The sequence below is a fragment of the Crocuta crocuta genome, unplaced genomic scaffold (genome assembly GCF_008692635.1).
Source record: "Crocuta crocuta isolate KB4526 unplaced genomic scaffold, BGI_CrCroc_1.0 scaffold156, whole genome shotgun sequence".
NCBI classification, from domain to species: Eukaryota; Metazoa; Chordata; class Mammalia; order Carnivora; family Hyaenidae; genus Crocuta; species Crocuta crocuta.
The window spans coordinates 1,245,001-1,262,862 of NW_027531308.1; the positions used below are offsets into that span (position 1 = coordinate 1,245,001).

Genomic DNA, 17,862 nt, shown 5'->3' on the forward strand with positions numbered 1-17,862 from the left:
ATATATATATGTGTGTGTGTGTGTATACACACACACACACACACACACACACACACCTAAGAAAACTTTAAAATGCATGAAACAAAACTGACAGAAAAGGGAGACATAGACAAATCTTCATGGCTTTTAACACCTCTACCTCAGTAACTTATAGAACTTATAAATACAACTCAGTAAGGATACAGAAGACTTGAACACCACAGTCAGCCATCTTAATATTCATAAAACACTATCCAACACACTTTTTGCAAGTAGAACACATGGAACATTAAGCAAGGTAGACCATATGCTAGGCCATAAAACAGCCCTAATAAACTGCCAAGAATTGAAATGTACAGAGCACGTTTTTTGATCTTACCAGAATTAAATTAAAAATCAGTAACAATAAAAATATACATCTCACTGATTCACTTTAGTTTTTTAAAACAATTCACTCATTGCTTAATCCTTTTCATCTAACTTACTCACTCTGGCTCTCGTTAATATTTCACTTTAACAGTCATAAATGTCCTGCTGATCCTCAAATCCAGGCCTTTGAAGTATTTATTCTTATCCTCTACACAAAAGTAAACTCAAAATGGATTAGAGACCTAAATGGGAGACCTGAAACCATAAAAATGCTAGAGGAGAACACCGGCAGTAACTTTTCTGACATCAGCTGTACCAACATTTTTCTAGATATGCCTCCTATGGAAAGGAAACCAAAGCAAAAATAAACTATTGGAACTACATCAAAATAAAAACGCTTCTGTACAGCAGAAGAAACAATCAACAAAATTAAAAGATAACCTACTGAATGGGAGAAGTTATTTGCAAGTAACATATTCAATGAAGGGTTAGCATCCAAAAATAATGTCTACAACTCAATACCAAAAAACCAAAAGCAGTAATTTAAAAATGGGCAGAAGACCTGAACAGACATTTCTCCAAAGGCATACAGATGGCCAACAGACACACAAAAAAATGCTCAACATAACTCATCAGCAGGGAAATGCAAATCAAAACCACGTGATAGAACTCACACCTGTCAGAATGGCTAAAATCAAAAACACAAGAAACAAGTGTTGGTGAGGATATGGAGAAAAAGGAACACTTATGCACTGTTGGTGGTACTGCAAATTGGTGCAGCTACCGTGGAAAACAGTATGGAGGCTCCTCAGAAAATGAAAAAATAGAATCACCGTATGATCCAGTAATTCCACTACTGGGTATTTACCCAGAGAAAATGAGAACACTAATTTGAAAAGCTATGTGTGTCCCTATGTTTCTTGCAGGATTATTTATGATAGCCAGTTATGGAAGCAGCCAAAGTGTTCATCAGTAGAATAATGGGTAAACAAATAAATGGATATCCCATGGTATTTATATACAAAGCAATATTACTCACCCATAAAAAAGAATGAAATCTTGCCATTTACAACAATGTAGATAGAGCTAAAGAGTATAATGCTAAGTGAAATAAGTCAGAGAAAGACAAGTATCATATGATTTCACTCATATGTGGAGTTTAAGAAAAAAAAGAAACAAACCAAAAAGCAGACTCTTAACTACACAGAACAAATTGATAGTTACCAGAGGGGGTGGGGGAGGATGAAAGAGGTAAAGGAGATTAAGAGTACACTTATCATGATGGGCACTGAGTAATTTCTAGAATTGTCGAATCACTATATTGTAACCTGAAACTAATCCAACACTGTATGTTCACTATACTAGAATTAAAGTTAAAATAAACGATAAAATATTTAAGAAATTCAATATGTGGGTAACTTAACTCAGTCAAGCAACAGTTCCTGGGGACCTAAGGTAGGTCTGAATCCATACTTGAGATAATAAAAGCTATTGCCTAAAAAAACACTTGGGGGTGTGTTAGGCACTGTCAGAAGTACGTTACAATTGGGAACCCATGTAACTGAATCTTCATAATAATACTAGGAGATGGGTACAGTTTTCAAGCCAAGGAAACAGAGGCAGGTTAAGGGAAAGTCATTGGAACCATGATCAGACAGCTGTTAAGCAACGGAGCCTGAATTACCAGCCCAGGCAATCTTTCTCCATGGTCCAAGGTCATGTTTCTTAGCCACTGTCTTAAACCACAATCTTCAGTGCTCAGACTGGTGAAGGGGAGGCATAAAAACAGGTAAATTCTTGCAATTCAATGCAGTAGATGTTTGATCCCACATTCACAGTGTTTCTGTGCCTTCTATCCCAAGACAGAGGCACTCAGTCCTCTGCCTTATTCCTCCAACAACTTAATTTCAAGAAAATATCTGGTTATGCCATTTATACTAAAAAAATAATTACCTATAGACATTTAACATTGCTCCATGTGCTCTCTCAGAACATTTGCATTTTAATAGTTCCTATTTGATCTAAGCAAAATACATATTTCTAACTTTGGAATGTCAGGCATTCAGAGGACAGATGCATGAAGATTGTGGGAGGGGGTATCGAGATCTGCCCAGGTAGTCTCAAATCTAACCACATGGAGAAATATGGCTTCTTTATCCTTAAGTTGGATCCGTGACACTCTTGACTGCTGAGTACTATAGAATTAGTGATTCAAGTTTGGAATGAATCATCTTCAGGAATTTACTTAACTCTGTCTAAATTCTTGTATCTTTCTTCTCTGTAAATGAGCTTGATATTTGCTCCATAGGGATATAAAAATCACACGAGAGTGTGTAAGCACCTACTGCACTACATGGCATGGAGCACATGACGCCTGATAAATGTCAAACAAACAGGTTCCCATCTTCCACCTGTAAGTCTCTATTACATAGCAAGAAAGTTTTTTTAAACAGAAGTTTTATAATAATTCGGCTTTTCATAAGATCTTAAGTCCATAAAGAATATTATCCTCTAAAATATCAATCAGAAGTTCAAAAAGAAGTGTACAAGTTCACGGTGAGCATCTCTGCAAATTTGCACAGGCTTAGTTTTTTAGAAGTCAACAGTAAATCTATTCTGAGCTAACAATAATAAAAATAAGAGAAAATAAGTTATTTTTAGCCTAGAATTCTCTCTTCATTTATGCCATCTACATAATGATGTTTGCACAATCACAGATGTTTAATCCTCGGTCTTTAGAGCCTATCCAGCTTTGCTGAAACCAGAGCAGACTATTCTTCATTTTCAAAAGAGGAGGTAGGAGACAATAGGAATAAAATTTCCCCTGAAAGTTTCAGTTTGAAAATTGGATTTGAAACTGGATTTTTCATTTTAAATGAACCATGGGAAGATAGGCAGTGTTCCCCGACAGAGAGGCAGAGAACGTCATTCTGAGACACGGAGAGCTTCAAGACTTTGGCTATGCCACTGGTTTTTAAAGGGCACTGGGGGGATGGGGGGTTGGTTAAGCTTCAGACTATTGATTTAGGCTCAGGTCATGATCTCATGGTTGTGAGACTGAGCCCTACTGGGTGTGAAGCCTGCTTAAGAGTCTCTCTCCCCCTCTCTATCTGCCCCTCCCCTGCTCACTCTCTAGGGTAAGTCTCCCTTCACCAATATCTGTTTCATCCTCATTAAAATCAGTGAAACAAACAAACCTTGGTGTGTTGCAATCGAGCTTAAACAAAAAGTTCCCACATTCTTCTTACTTTATGATGACCTATAAATTTAAAGAAGGTGGACGTGAAGATTTGGAAAGGTGCTGGGGTTCCAGACACATCAGACAAGGCCACAGTCATTAAGTAACAGCAATCAATGAAAACTACTATGGGATAAAGCTTATCAACTTCTTTCCCTATGCATGAGAATTTGACCTTCACATAACTGTCCAGCTTTGTTCGTAGGACAACCTGGTAAAACTGAGATGTGAATTGTGTTACCAGGCAACACTGCTTACAGTGAAAATGATCCCCGACTGGCAGCCTGAGTCTGGACTGAGATGACACGATTACTCCTTGTAAGAAGCTGTATCTTTGCAATTCCCCAAGCGTCAAGATTCTTCTAGCTGGGAGGAGGTGTCCTTTGCGGGGCTCCCCAAAGCCATGCCTGTGGAGTTGTGACAAGGAACACTGACTCCTGTGGTACATGGGGCTTGTAAGTCATGGTAACTCCCACACCTGCCTGATGTGGACCTCATCTCTTTGCACTTGGGTTCATCCTGGGTGGGGGATTCAGAAGCAAGGATTCCCACAGGTGTGCCTGACACTTCCCAGCAGGCAAGCTGTGGTTCCTGCCTTACTGCGCCACATACTGGTGCAAGCAGTGTGTGAGGCTTATGAGTGTGGATGCTAAGTTAAACTAAGCAAGATGCCCCTTTCCCCAGCTGGTGCCGCAATTACAAAACAGATAATATGGATGAGAGGAAAAGTATGCAATTCCTGGGAACAAGTTTTCCACTTAAAAATGACAGTGAATCAGCATTTGCTGTTATTGATCAAATAAAGAAGCAATGTTCCCTTTCAATGTTTCCTGGTTTCTGGTTGTAATTCTGACGTCTTTTTTCTAAAAGAAGAAGGACCCCTTTTAATTCCTGGAGCCGTGCATCTTTGAAAGGGAAGCTGAATAATAGTGCTTCCATCTGTTGACATTTGCAGTTTCAAGAGACCTTCAAAGAAGAGTGGGCCATGGCAAACAGAAAGTCACAAGCGCTCTCGCAAGTGTTAAACAGTCTCCATGTCTACAGCAAGGGTTGGAGTACTTTTGCTTCCCATTCTTCTACTCTCTCACTCCTTCCTTCAATGTGACCTTCTTTTCACAGGGCTTGTACACTAAGAATACCTTTTGAGAACCTTATCTCATCTCTTCTTTCTCAGAGGTCTATCTTCTCCTTAGAATTTATCTCAATTTTATCTCTCTTTGGCTCAACTAGCTTGAAATACCCTTGACTGGGAATGCCAAGGTCACTGGTGGCTCTGTAGCTGGTAATAAGGGTGCCGTTGAAGGTGTGTGCCTCATGCTCAGTTCCAGGCTTGGGAATATACCTTCCCATTTCATTGCACGACTTATGTTAGCTTCTGAAAACCTAAGAATGGCACAGATGGTTGTGAAATTCAATGGTAGAGAATCAGAGGAAATATTTAGTGACAAGGGAGGGGACAGGTCAGAAGCAATGTGTGCACAGTTGTAGCTGACTGTGGAAAAGACTGAAACCACAGAAAATGCCAGCTAGCAGGCAGCTCCCAGGAATGGTGACAGGAGGTTCTGAGTACTTTCCCTATCCTTTCCATGAACTTGACCCTGTTTTTTTGAGAAGCAATCATGGTGCAGTTTCCTCATACTGTGTATACAAGAGACACATATTCATGCTATGATAGTGGCATGTCAACTGTGACAGCTGGTATACCCTTTGGGGAAAGCAGTTTAATACTGTTCATGCTCCTAATACCATTAATTTTTCTCCTGGACATTTACCCTAAGAAGCAAAAAAACTAACAAAAATTATATACATTTTTTTTTTTATATAACCACGAAGACTACACAGCTTTATGGAACTGGCTAAAATGTTAAAGGGAAAAAAAAGCAGAATGCTTACACATCAACTTTGAGTACAACTCTGAAAGCATACAGACGACATGTGAACAAAGACTGAACGAAAAACAAATGGAAATAGTTGTGACAAGATGAATAAGTTATAATGTTACATCTTTTTCTGTCTTATTACACCTTGTTTTAAATTTAAAAGAAAAAATTAAAATAAGCACACTTAGTCAAGTGGGTGTTAGGAAGGATATTTTCTCATGCCCAAATGCATTTATGAGTGGTATGCGTTATTTTTATTCCTGGGGGATACAAAGTATTCTCGGGTTAGGATATATAGTTGTTTTTCATCTGGTTTAGCTAAGGTTCAATCATAGTAGTCAATGAGTAGTCAACAGTTATAAAGAGTGTGCTAGGCACTTCTCATGTATTAACTCATTTAATCCTAGTAACAACCTCTTTAGGTAGTTACTATTAAATTCCCATTAAGCAGTTGTAGAAACTAAGCACAGAAAGGTGAAGTACTTTGGCCATGATCCTGGGTTAGCAGGTGACTGGTGAAATGACAGGATTCCAACTCTGACCATCTGGCTCCAGAGCTGTGCCCCCAAACCACTGCCCCATGACCCACTCAGTGGATGACTAGAAAATGGGACCACTGGTTTTCAGGTTAGGCCAATGCTCTTTCCACTCTACCAGGCTGTCCCTTATCTGGCAGATGAGAAAACAGAGCAAGGTTGAGTGACTTGCCCATAGTCACGGAACCAGATAGTGGTTGAGAATTAACTTCTTGACTTCTAATCTAGTGATCTTCCTATTATCCCAGACTGCTGGGCATGAAAAGAAAAATAACTAGCTGAGGACAAAAGCAAATGAGAAAAGACCTCAGGGAAATCAAGTCTAAGACCTTGAAAAAGATAAAAACACCTTCCTTTTCTCTTTGCCACTTGTTTTAATGGGACTCTCTCCTACTGGCACTGGTCACACATGTCACTGACAGATGTACTCAGGGATCAGTGACTTCCTTGAGAGGGCAAAACAGTGATGGAGAGGACAGGGGCTTCTGGGAAATGCGGCCATCACAGTGCACATCTGGTGTTCTAGGATTCAGTCAAACCACTCATGTGTCCGTGTTATATATGTTCAGGCAGAGAAACAGCATGCTGATCGGGGGGCGGGAGGGCTACTGGAAAATATAGTAACCATTTTCTGCTTAAAAAAGTGGCTGAGAGGGTAGGATGGTTAGCTGTATGTCAGCTTGGCTAGCCTACAGTACTCTGTTATTTAATCAAACACCAATCCAGGTTTTGATGTGAAGGTATTTGATAGATGTGATTAACATCTATAATTAGTTGACTTCTTCAAGTAAAGGTAATGACCCTTGATAATGTGGGTGGGCCTTACCCCACCTGTTAAAGGCCTTAAAAATAAAAAATAGGTTTCCTGGATAAAAGATATTCTGCCTCAAGACAGCATTAACTTCTGCCTGAGCTTCCATCCTGCTGACTTGATGAATAGATTTTAGACTTACCAGCCCCAATAACTGCACGAGGCAGTATCTTAAATCCATTATCTCTCCATCCACCCACCCATCCAGAGAAAGGGAGAGATCCCACTGGTTTTATTTCTCTGGAGAACCCTGACTGATCTAAAGGTCCAGCCATGGCTGCAAAGTACGGTGATCTCGCCAAGTACACAGATCCACTTGACATATAGATCATGAAAAGCAGAGGAAGAACAAGTTCGGCTGAAGAGACATGACAGACATTACATGCCGCCATGCCGGCAGGGACTAGAGCAAACACTCCTTTCTGCCCCCAGGTCACAGTAGGCACGCAGGGGTAATGATCTCAGGATCTCAGCGCAGTCCGAGCTGAGAGCAGCGGGCTTGCTGTGAAGCATCGGCCCAAGCACAAGGGAGTCCCGGTAGCAATAAATGACAGCTGGGAGTAAAGAACATATACTCAAGGCCCTTAGGAATTGACAACACAAAAAGTGTTCTTTTTCTGGGAGTATGAAAAGAACCTCTTCTGTGACAGTGACCTCAAAGCAGCACTGGTGTCCTGGTGAACACGGCAGACAAGGCACTACTAATTCCTCACTGCTCCAGGTTCCTACTGCATGGTTCCAGGGCTGGGGTGGATTAGGTTTTACATGTGACCTGCTTCCCTTTCTATCTTCTTCCTCATCTTTCTTTTCCTCCTCTCCCTGCAGCTCCTTCCCCTGAATGACTGCTCAGGAGGCCAAGGGGAGAAGGTACTGGGCAGGTGATCGATCCTACCTTGGCTTCAGAAGTGGGTTCCAAGAAGCACAGGCGGTTTCCCAGGCCCTCGGCTGCCAGGCAGAACTTCCTTTGCTCCTTGTGAATGTTTGCGATGCACTGGAGAACCACTTCATCTTCCTGCCGGCAGAACAGAGACACACATGTGAGCGAATCAAGGGCTGCCTTCCCACGTGGAACCAGGTCCTCAAGCCACCTTACTGTATCGTCATCACGTCCACCGAGAAGCACATGCTTTTGAGCATGGTACAGAAAAGGAGAGCACATGGCAGTGCTGAGCACCTCCCCAGGTCAGTGTGGGGCGGGGTCAGTGGGTGCAGGTACATGTACATGGAACGTGAATCCTCCATGCACCTAGAGCATGAGCCTCGCTTCTGAGGTGCAGGCAATGCACACAATCTGGCTGAGCAGCCAATTTCAACACCTGAGCGGACATGAAAGTAAACCTAAGCAATCTCCAAAGAAATAATCAGAACAGACCCCTGAGATGAGACTGAGGGGAACGGAGACAACAGCAGAGATCAGACAGAGGCGGGGTTCGTGCAGCGCAAGTGTGAGGCTTGGGGGAAGCAAGAGACATGTTGTTGGGGGCGGGGGCCCTTGTAGTGGGTAACACATTTGCCAGAGTTGACAGAAGGAAGCTGTGGTGGGTGACAGGAAATGGCTTTCAGACATATGGGAAAGAAAGCTCGAGAGAAGCCTTGAGGCTTCAGATCAGGAGCAGCTGAAGGTCAAGTAGAGGAGCCACTCTGAATTCCTAAGGAGGGGACCTCCCTCCTATGCATCACTCTCAAGAGCAACCCTGCTGAAAATTCAGAGACCTTGGCATTCTTCTTGATGGTCCAGAAACGAGGCCAACCTCTATTTACACTAACATTCTAGCCTCTTGCACAGCCCTGACCAAGGCTGAGAGGAAATCATTTTCCTTACCAGTTTCTCCAATCTGTCAGTCTACGTCCCCCACTCTCCCCCACTGCTTAACATTGGATTTCAAACATCAGAAAGGTGTACAGGTGTGGTTATGTTAAAAGAGTAACAAGAGGAGGGTCAGGTCAAACTTCCTCCTTAGCAACTCCTGCCTCATCTGCCTGTGCCCCGCTGTTAGTGTTCGTCCCAGAGTATTGGACAGTCAGATCCAAAAGAAACAGCTTTTCTGAAAAGGGGTCTGTGTTGTGCATAGTTATGTGGGAAAATAAAATCCTTCTACTTGGTGGGAAGATAAAGAAATTCAATAGTAAGAGATCTCACAAAAGATGTCTGCTGGTGCCCAGAGATTGGTCAGGAGCTGTAGGAAAATGCGAGAAGCCATACATCAAAGACATATGAAAAGATGATGGAAGGAAAAAAAAAGTTTCACACTTTTACTGGCACTGAAATGTCACTGTTCATCACTGAATTGAGTCACTAATAAATTCAAAAGCCTCTGCTTAGAGTGCAGTCAGAATTCATGGTCCTCATTTGAACTGAAGCAGAAGAGAACTCCAGGATGTCACTACTCTTGGAATGAGGATTCAGAGATTCAGGATTTCTGAGGATTCAGAAATCTCTGAAGAGAATGATGTTTTCCCCCAGCTGGAGTCTCCGCCAGATCCTAGGGTGACTGGAGGTGATCACATCCTCCCAAAGGGCACAGGTGATAAGGGGGTCCTCTTAGTTGTTAAAATGATTGAGGGACACTATGTGCATTGTAAAATGGCTCATGAGAGTTAAGTGGTCTGTACTGCAAGAGGTAGTCCTCAAAACACGTAATTTTTCTGTCCCGAATGTCCAGAGGATCCCCAAGAAATACTTAAGTATCTCCCACCCACACACAATTTGTCAACAAAAAAATAGTCATCTAGAAATCATAGGAGTGTGCTATGGATTAGACTTTTCAATGAGCTGGTAAAAGCCGACAAAATTTTCTCTTCAACTTGAGCTGAAGGTAAGTAAGTCTCTGCGTGACCTCATTTCCCATACCCTTTCTACTCCAAGGTGCCCAAACCACCTTGGCTTGACTTTGCATTAGCTGCTTCTCTGTCTGAAACTTCCCCTTCCTGGAACTCACATCCTCATAAGCTAGGCTGCCAGTCAGCTCATGCAATCAAGAAACTTGCACTACCTCATCAGCTGTGTGCCGCGGAGCACCCCCAGCACAAATGTTTCCCTAGGTCCGCACTCTGGGTGGCACACATATGCGTGAGGGGCTCTGAGCCAAGCTTACTGTTCTCCAAACACTTTCCCTTTTTCCCACATGCTGTCTGGAAGCGGACGCTCAGGGCTGACTCGGCTGCAGACACTGCCTGGAGTGGCAGCCTATGCCTGCCTTCATTCCACACAGCACCCACCATTCTCCGCAAACCTCCAACAGACCAACATCCATCCCAAGCCTTGGAGTATCCAACACTGTAATCTTTGTGCCCAAGTTTCATTTGGAACAGGTTAATTCAACCCATCTCATCACATCTTCTACTCCCTAAACACAGAACACAGCCCCTCCCGTTACCAGCCTTCTTAGTTGACTCATTCCTGTACCGATATATTTTCTCTTCTCCCGTTACCTCTCTCCTTTTGCCCTTTTGCTTTATATCAAATCTGGATATTTACAGAAGGTACCGTTTCCAAGGAGCTCCCTGTAATTGGAGGCCGCAAATTCTTCCACATCTTGTACCTCCCCTCCCATCCCTCAATGCCACATTCAGATAATCATTCTCCTACTCAGGTGCAAAACTCTTCTATTTTGAAGTATGTGGTAGCCAATCTCCACATCTTCTCAAGCAATCTATCAACATCTTAGTTACTTCTCCCACTATTTACCTGATTCCTAATGTCAATCAGAAAGTCTGATCATTTTTGGGTGAATTCAACACACATTTTTTAAAAGTTTTTTTTAAAATATTTTATTTATTTCTAGGAGAGAGAGAGAGAGAGACAGTGGGAGCAGGGAAGGGTCAGAGAGAGAGGGAGTCACAGACTGAAAGAGGCTCCAGACTCCGAGCTGGCAGTCAGCACAGAGCCCGACGCGGGGCTCGAACCCACCAACCGCAAGATCATGATCTAAGCGAAAGTCGGATGCTTAACCAACTAAGCCACCCAGGCGCCCCTCAACACACATTTTTGACTACCATCCAATGACAAAGCATTCTGTCAGAATACTGCAAAGCATACCAGGTTTTGTAAGACAAGATCTGTTAATACTATAGTAATGGAGCTGATGCCCAAAAGACCACCTAGTGGCCTTTCTCTCTGCCTCCTGAGCCATCATCTCAACTAACTTCAAGGTTTATGCGGGTAATCTCTTCCAGCTGAACACCTTGACCTAATTACTTCCACAGTTTTAGTCACACACTATGATGAACAGTCCTTGTCAAAACTTAGAACAATTCCTGCTCTAAAATCCAGAACCAGACTATCTTACTCAGAACCAGACTATCTTGCTCTATGAACCTGATCTTCTCTTTCTTGCTTTCTCATTCTCTTACATTCCCTGTTCTTGCTCTCCCTCACCAAGACTTCCAGTTCCCAAGTCCCAGAGGGCCCTACATTCTCTTTCTCTTCACTAGGAAGAAAAAGGATTTTTTTTTTTGACAGAGAAAGTAACACAACTCTGGGGTTTTGTTCTACTATCCATTTATGGGATTCTTTTCCTAATAATACATTTTTGGCTTGTTTGAACACTGGTTTCACTGGAACAAGATCATAAAATCTCTCCCCCACCTTCTATAGGACTCACAGCACATTCAACTCAGTCCCTATCAACTCACCACTTCCCCCCATCTATAAGACAAAGAGATAAAATAAAGAGGAAGGAAGGATTAGGTCAGAGGGCACAATAATCAGTAATGAAAAGACTTTTTAGACCTAACCTCTGAACTTAAGGATGAGGATGCACCTGTCTTAAGTCCCCAGGAAATACCGAAGATCTCATAAGCGTCTCCTGCTTTCCACCCAATGTCAAAAGGTCTCTGCCCGCTTCCCTTGCAGATGAGTTCTTTCCTCTGTCTCCATCCTCATCTCTCCTCCATTCCTACTGCCTTCCCATCTCCCAAGTCAGTCACGTCCTGCATCCCTCATGTTCTCCTCCTAGAAACTCTTCTGTTCCTTTATTCAACTGTGTTCTCCTGCCTTTCTGATGGTACTTTCCTACGTCCACTTTCTCCTGGCACCCCTACTTATAGGGATCACCCAAGGGACTGGTCCTTCATCATCTTCTCTTAGCAATCTCATCCATTCTTCAGGCTTCCAGTTTTATTCTGAGGAGTAGCTGGACCATCTTTACCTCCAACCAGGTGGCACTCTAAGGTTCTAAACCTCTACTTATTCTTGACTTTATCCCAATACTTGTGCTCAGCATCCCAAACCAACATGTCCCAATGCACCAAAAGGTACATTTCCAGCCTATTCATCCTTTTATGTTCCTCATGGTTGTTAGTGACACATACAACCTCTTGGGAACCCAGGCCCCAATATCACCACCTCCTGTCTGTCCTATAGTAATCAGGTCAGAGGAAGGACAGACTAGAGGTCTAGAGGCCAAGACAACTCAGAGTATTCCTCCTCTGGTCTGTTTCCAGAGGCACAGCTCTTACCTTACCATTTGTCTGTTGAAAATCTGTTAAGGCCCTCTCTCCACTGTCCATGTAGCAAATACAAACTCCTTGAACCCACATATGAGGACCTTCACTTTCTGACTTTTTCCTCCAACTTCTTCCCAGTAGAGTTCCTTCGCCTTGTCCAGCTTCATGTTCTTACTCATACTATCGCTAATTCTAAAGCTGCTGATTTGCCATTTTTCCACGTTCATATAGTGCCTGTTCTCCTAAATTAGCTCAAATGCCACATTCTTTTACAGAGCCTAAGTAATCTCTCCTCCATCTAAATTTCCATAGCAATGTCACCATACTCTTGCATTATGTTTGTTTACATGCATGTTGATATATTTTTGAAATGGCTAACATTTATTGATCTTGGACTGTATGAACAGCACTGTGCATTTAAGCCAACACTATGGTGTAGGTACTTTTGTTACCTGCACTTAACAAATGAGGGGCCCTACACAGGGCAGCTAAGTAACTTGCCTATGGTTTCATGATGGTGAGGGGTAGAGTCTGGTACCCAATCCGGGCAAGTCTGCATCCATGCTCTCTCTCCCATCCCTCTCAGTGGAGTCTGTACCACTTGAAGGCAAGAGCCATATCTGGTTCACATTTGTATCTATCAGGATACTTACTAACATAGTACCTTATGCACAACATACACCCAGGTATGATTTATTGAATGCATGTGGTTTTTACCTTGTAGTCCAAATTATCGAAGTGCAGAACACTGTTTCCCCACCCAGGCTGGGCATGTAATGTGTCTGGTAAAAGCATGTTGACTTATTGAAATATGGAATCAGACTTAAAAAAGATTTCTCTTCTCTCACTCATATAATAATTACTGCAGAAAAGGTCACTTTTCTATTGGTAATAATATCAACTATTCATTCCATACCAGGCACACTACTGAGATTTCCCCTAGATTATTCAACATTAACACAACACGATCATCTCAAGAATGAGGAAACCAAAGACCAGAGGAATGGGGCGATTTTAATAAGTGAATATTTAATCAGCAGTCATTATGTGCCACCATGTCACAACATTTCAGTTTAGTCCTTACAACTATCCTGTAAGGAAGATATTAATACTCTATTTGTAGATAAAGAAATTAAAGCACAGAGAGGGTAATTAACTTGCCTAGCACCACACAGCATGTAAGTAATTGATTTTTATCTTGAACCTTAGGACTACCTGAAACAGGAGCCTGTCCTATTTACCATGTTGCCCAACAGTCTCCCAAGAGACTGACTTTAGTAACAGTTCTGAATTCACATATCCCTGACTCTAAGGCCCGTGGTGATCAGGTTGATAAAAATAGGTAGCCCCCAGCCCTGTCACATGGCCATAGAGCATTGAAAAGTAACCACATCACAGAGCACAGTGCCAGAGAGAACAGCCTAAGAGCTAAAAATCAAAGACAACAAAATTTTTCTGTGCCCAATGACTCTAACACTGGAAGGAGTGTACATCATCCCCAAACTTGTAACAGAGGGGGAAGAATGATTAAAATCCAAGGTGTATCATATGTCAGCATCCTTCCAAGCTATGCAGTTCATAAGCACTATCTATTCTTGTCATAGATTCAGCCTGTGGTAGTGTTGAGTGATTGTCCCTGAACAAGGATATATAGCCTTTGGCTGTCTTTGCTTAGATTTCATGTTATCACAGGTCATCTCTGACAAAGTAAGGTTCTTTCTATACTCCTCTAGCTGAAGAACCTTAAACTTGAGAATGAATTGTTTGCCTATTCTATCTCTACTGCTTCTTTCTTATACCCTGGCCCCCAGCCCAAGGGCCATGACAACCATGTTTGGAGCTCTATGTTGATGGCTGGGGGCACCTTGGCTCTCCTTCTTCTCCCTGGGTCATTTGCAAAGAACTCTTTGGGACAAAACAAAATGGCTGACAGCTCTATTTAAGGTAGACCATTAGGCAGCTGATGACAGCCCTATAGTTAGATCTGCACATCACCAGTACCAAGAAGCTCGTGAGCAGAGAGCGCGTGGGACGGAGAGCAGTCCAGCAGATTTCATGGTTCACATTTAAGTGCAGATATTACTGCAGAGGAAAATCCATAACCATTTATTTATTGCTCTAAAAAGGAAGATGTGTCCTAGCCACTCATCTTGAACATCAGGCACTATGTTAGGAAACAGCTACCTCCTAAATATATGCAGACATGGGTGAGAGAGTTCATTCTCAGACTTTACCCCCACACCATCTCTTAAATGAAAAATAAATGGGCTTTTGAGATGACAAGACCACCCCTAAATGATTTCACAGGGACTCATGGCACTGGTGGTCTACTGTATGTTCTAAAATCTGTCACTCTATTTGCTTCCTTAGATTCTAACCTCCTTAGAGGCAAGAGTCTCTCATTTCCCTGTGAATCCTCACTGCCCCTCATAGTCCCTGACACAGAGTAGAAAAGTACGAATATTTGTAATTTAGTGAATAAATCATATAGGTTAAAAACAATAGTATTAACAAAAATGCTTATGTATAAAAATTTCACATAGAAATCCTTCTGCATCTCTTTACTTAGAGAGTCTGGAATGCCAACATGGAAATAGTGGGGATTACATAGAAGGAACTATGATATCCTGCTTCCACAAAGGCCCTATGAGACATACAAATATTTTTTTAATCCCATTTAAAAAATTATGAAGCTAAAGGTTATAGACTAAGGGAGGAGGCTAACTAGTCCAATGTCCAACTCACAGAAGCTGACATTATATTGTGTCTCTAGAGACAACCTTTCTATTGTTTTCTGTTGTGCTTGGCTGTTTTTGTTGTATGATTACACATTTGGAAATCCCCATTGTTTTTCCAATCTGTCAAAAATTAGGGATGGTTCCCATCTCTCACTCCTTACTACTCACTGATGGCTGCGAAATGCAGTAAAATGGAAATCCTGGGATCCCAAGAGACAAAGTTGATATAGTTTGTCATTCTTTCCTTCTTTAAATACTTTCATCATTTGACTCATGGGGTTGTCTCTCTTTAGGTTTTCTCCTCTATTCACTAGCAGATCTTCCTCAGTCTCCTGGACTGGCATCCTGCCCTTCCCCCTCTCCACTGCTCCTGGCAGGACTCACAGGCTGTTCCTGGGAGTTTCCTTCTTTATCTGCACTCCCCTCCTTTGTGATCTCATTTGTTTACTTAGCTTTAAAAACCATCAGTATGTGAATGACTTCCAAGTTTGTATCACCACTAGCTTGGATTTTTCCTCTGAACTCCAGCTTGTATCTCCAGTTGTTCTAGTATTTCCAAAACCCAACTCCTAATCGTCTCCCCTGAGAATGTCCTTCCCAGAGTCTTCTGTCTCAGGACATGGCCACCCCTTTTTTAGGATCTCCGGGAAGAAAAGAAAATAAACCAGTAGCTAAAGTCAACGAAAAATATCTACATGTTCTAGATGACAGATGTTCTTAACTACTACCAAGGGATATTTCTACCATGAGATGCTATCTCCAAAGTATTTTGAAACTAAAAGTTAACAGGATAATTACTACTTTTTATTAATTTAGAGCATTTGAAGTATAAAAATAAAGACTTTTTAACATATTGTATGCACAAAAAAATAAAAATCTTGGAGTCCAGGGTGCCTGGGTCGTTCAGTAGGTTGAATGTCTGACTCTTGGTCTTGGCTCAGGTCATGATCTCATAGTTCATGAGTTCAAGCCCCACACTGGGCTCCCTACTGTCAGTGCAGAGCCTGCTTCAGATCATCTGTCTCCCTCTTTCTGCCCCTTCTCCTTTCTCAAAAAATACATAAAAAATCTTGGGGTCCTAGTGACTCCTTTTTTTCTCTCACCTCGCATCCATATCAGCAACAAATCCTACCCATTCTACCTTCAGAATGGATCCAGCTGGACCACCAGGCAGCCTTGTCACTGCACCACCAGGCTCAGGCCATCATTTCTTATCATGATTATTGCAGTCACCACTCCTGTTTCCCATTCATCTCTTCTCTACACCTCTTCTCTATCCCCAGAGAGAGGCTTTTAAAACCTGAGATATGTCGCTCCGTTCCTCAAAATCCTCCACTGATTTTCTCTCTTATTCAGGAAAAAGGCAGAATTCTTACTTGGCCTATGAGGGCCTAACACCTCCCGACAACCCCTCTTCTATCACCCTTTGCTCACTTTCAGCCACATTCATCTCCTTCTAAGAGCCCCAACTCTTGAAGCATGACCCTCCCTCACACTCTTTTTGCTTGCTGTTCCCTTTGCCCAGAATGCTCTTGTCCCAGAGGTCTACAGGCCACCCACCTTCACTGTCTTCAGGTGTCTGTTCAGAGTCTCCTCATCAGAGGGGCCTTCCCTGATTACCCAATATATAATTACAACTTCATTCCCATTCTGTGCTTCCCATATTACTTCATCTGCCTTCTTTGCCAATGAGCACTGCCCACCTAAGAATATATATTTCTTAGTTCTCTCCTTTGTTAGAATGTAATGAATCATATCTCTTGGATACAGTTTTTCTACTCACTGTATCTCCAATGCCTGAAGCAGTGCCTGGTACATGGTAGGCACTCCAATGGTCACTGAATGACAGCTTAGTCATGCTCTTTTGTATTAGGTACAAGAGCATATAACTTCATTTATATAATATAAAGCATGTTACTTTATGGGAAGTGACCTAATAGTCCTCAGACTCAGTTGGAATTGTTTGCTAATGTTGGGGACTGACAAGCAAGAGAGTCATCAGCAGCCTCCAGGGCCCCTTCTGCTCCAGCAACTGGATGGTGTGTTCTGCTTGCTCTTCCTAACTTTCCTCATTGCTGAGAAGGCAGAATTTGGAGACTGACTATAAAATCTATTCAGTGTCACCTATGGGTTGGTTCCTTTGGAACTTACAGAAATGGGCATTTCTACATTGATTGGGGGACAAGCAAGCACTAGGGCTTACAAAGGGATTTAATTCCCTCTCAGACAGATCATGCTGTTATTAGACACGGAAGAATGCAGTGACCTGTGACATGTTTGCTTAAAAATAATGGTCAGTTACTAACACTTATTCTCATAGGACAGAAAAATAATAATCTAGTTGGTACCAAGGGAATTTCATAGGAAGGTTTTCTATAAAATGTTATGTGCAATGTTGGTATTTTGAATACTTCTCTCCCACCCAGTGAAAACACACTGGGTGAGTGACCATACCCAGGTGCACGCCCTTCCCACTTTGGTTTCTTTCTTCTTTAGGCACATTAGCTAGGGTGAAATATGAATGGGAAAAAGCTAGAACACTAAAGCAAATCATGGTGTTCAGTGTCTAACCTAAGAGATATATCAAGGGTCGATAATACAGTTATTGTAGGAAAATAGTGGTCTCTGGATCCAACATTGACGTGAACCTAATTTAAGAAGGGGATCTGAGGGGCGCCTGGGTGGCTCAGTCGGTTAAGCGTCCGACTTCGGCTCAAGTCATGATCTCATGGTTCGTGGGTCTGAACCCCATGCCCCATGTCGGGCTCTGTGCAGACAGCCAGCTCAGAGCTTGGAGCCTGTTTCAGATTCTGTGTCTCCCTCTCTCTCTGACTCCCTTCTGCTCACGCTGTCTCTCTCTCTC

The 17,862-nt window shown here is 42.3% G+C and overlaps 1 protein-coding gene across 1 annotated transcript in view; it reads right to left on the reverse strand.

Annotated features, from left to right (window-relative positions):
* Nucleotides 1–7,972, reverse strand: part of RYR3 (ryanodine receptor 3) — a 373,605-nt gene extending 365,633 nt beyond the window's left edge. The window contains exons 1-2 of the mRNA XM_077771636.1: nucleotides 7,907–7,972; nucleotides 7,706–7,825 (exon numbers count right to left, since the gene is read on the reverse strand). Of these exons, the coding sequence (XP_077627762.1) occupies nucleotides 7,706–7,825; nucleotides 7,907–7,972 (186 nt within the window). The remainder of the gene's footprint in view (nucleotides 1–7,705; nucleotides 7,826–7,906) is intronic.
* Between the last annotated feature and the right edge of the window lie 9,890 nt (nucleotides 7,973–17,862).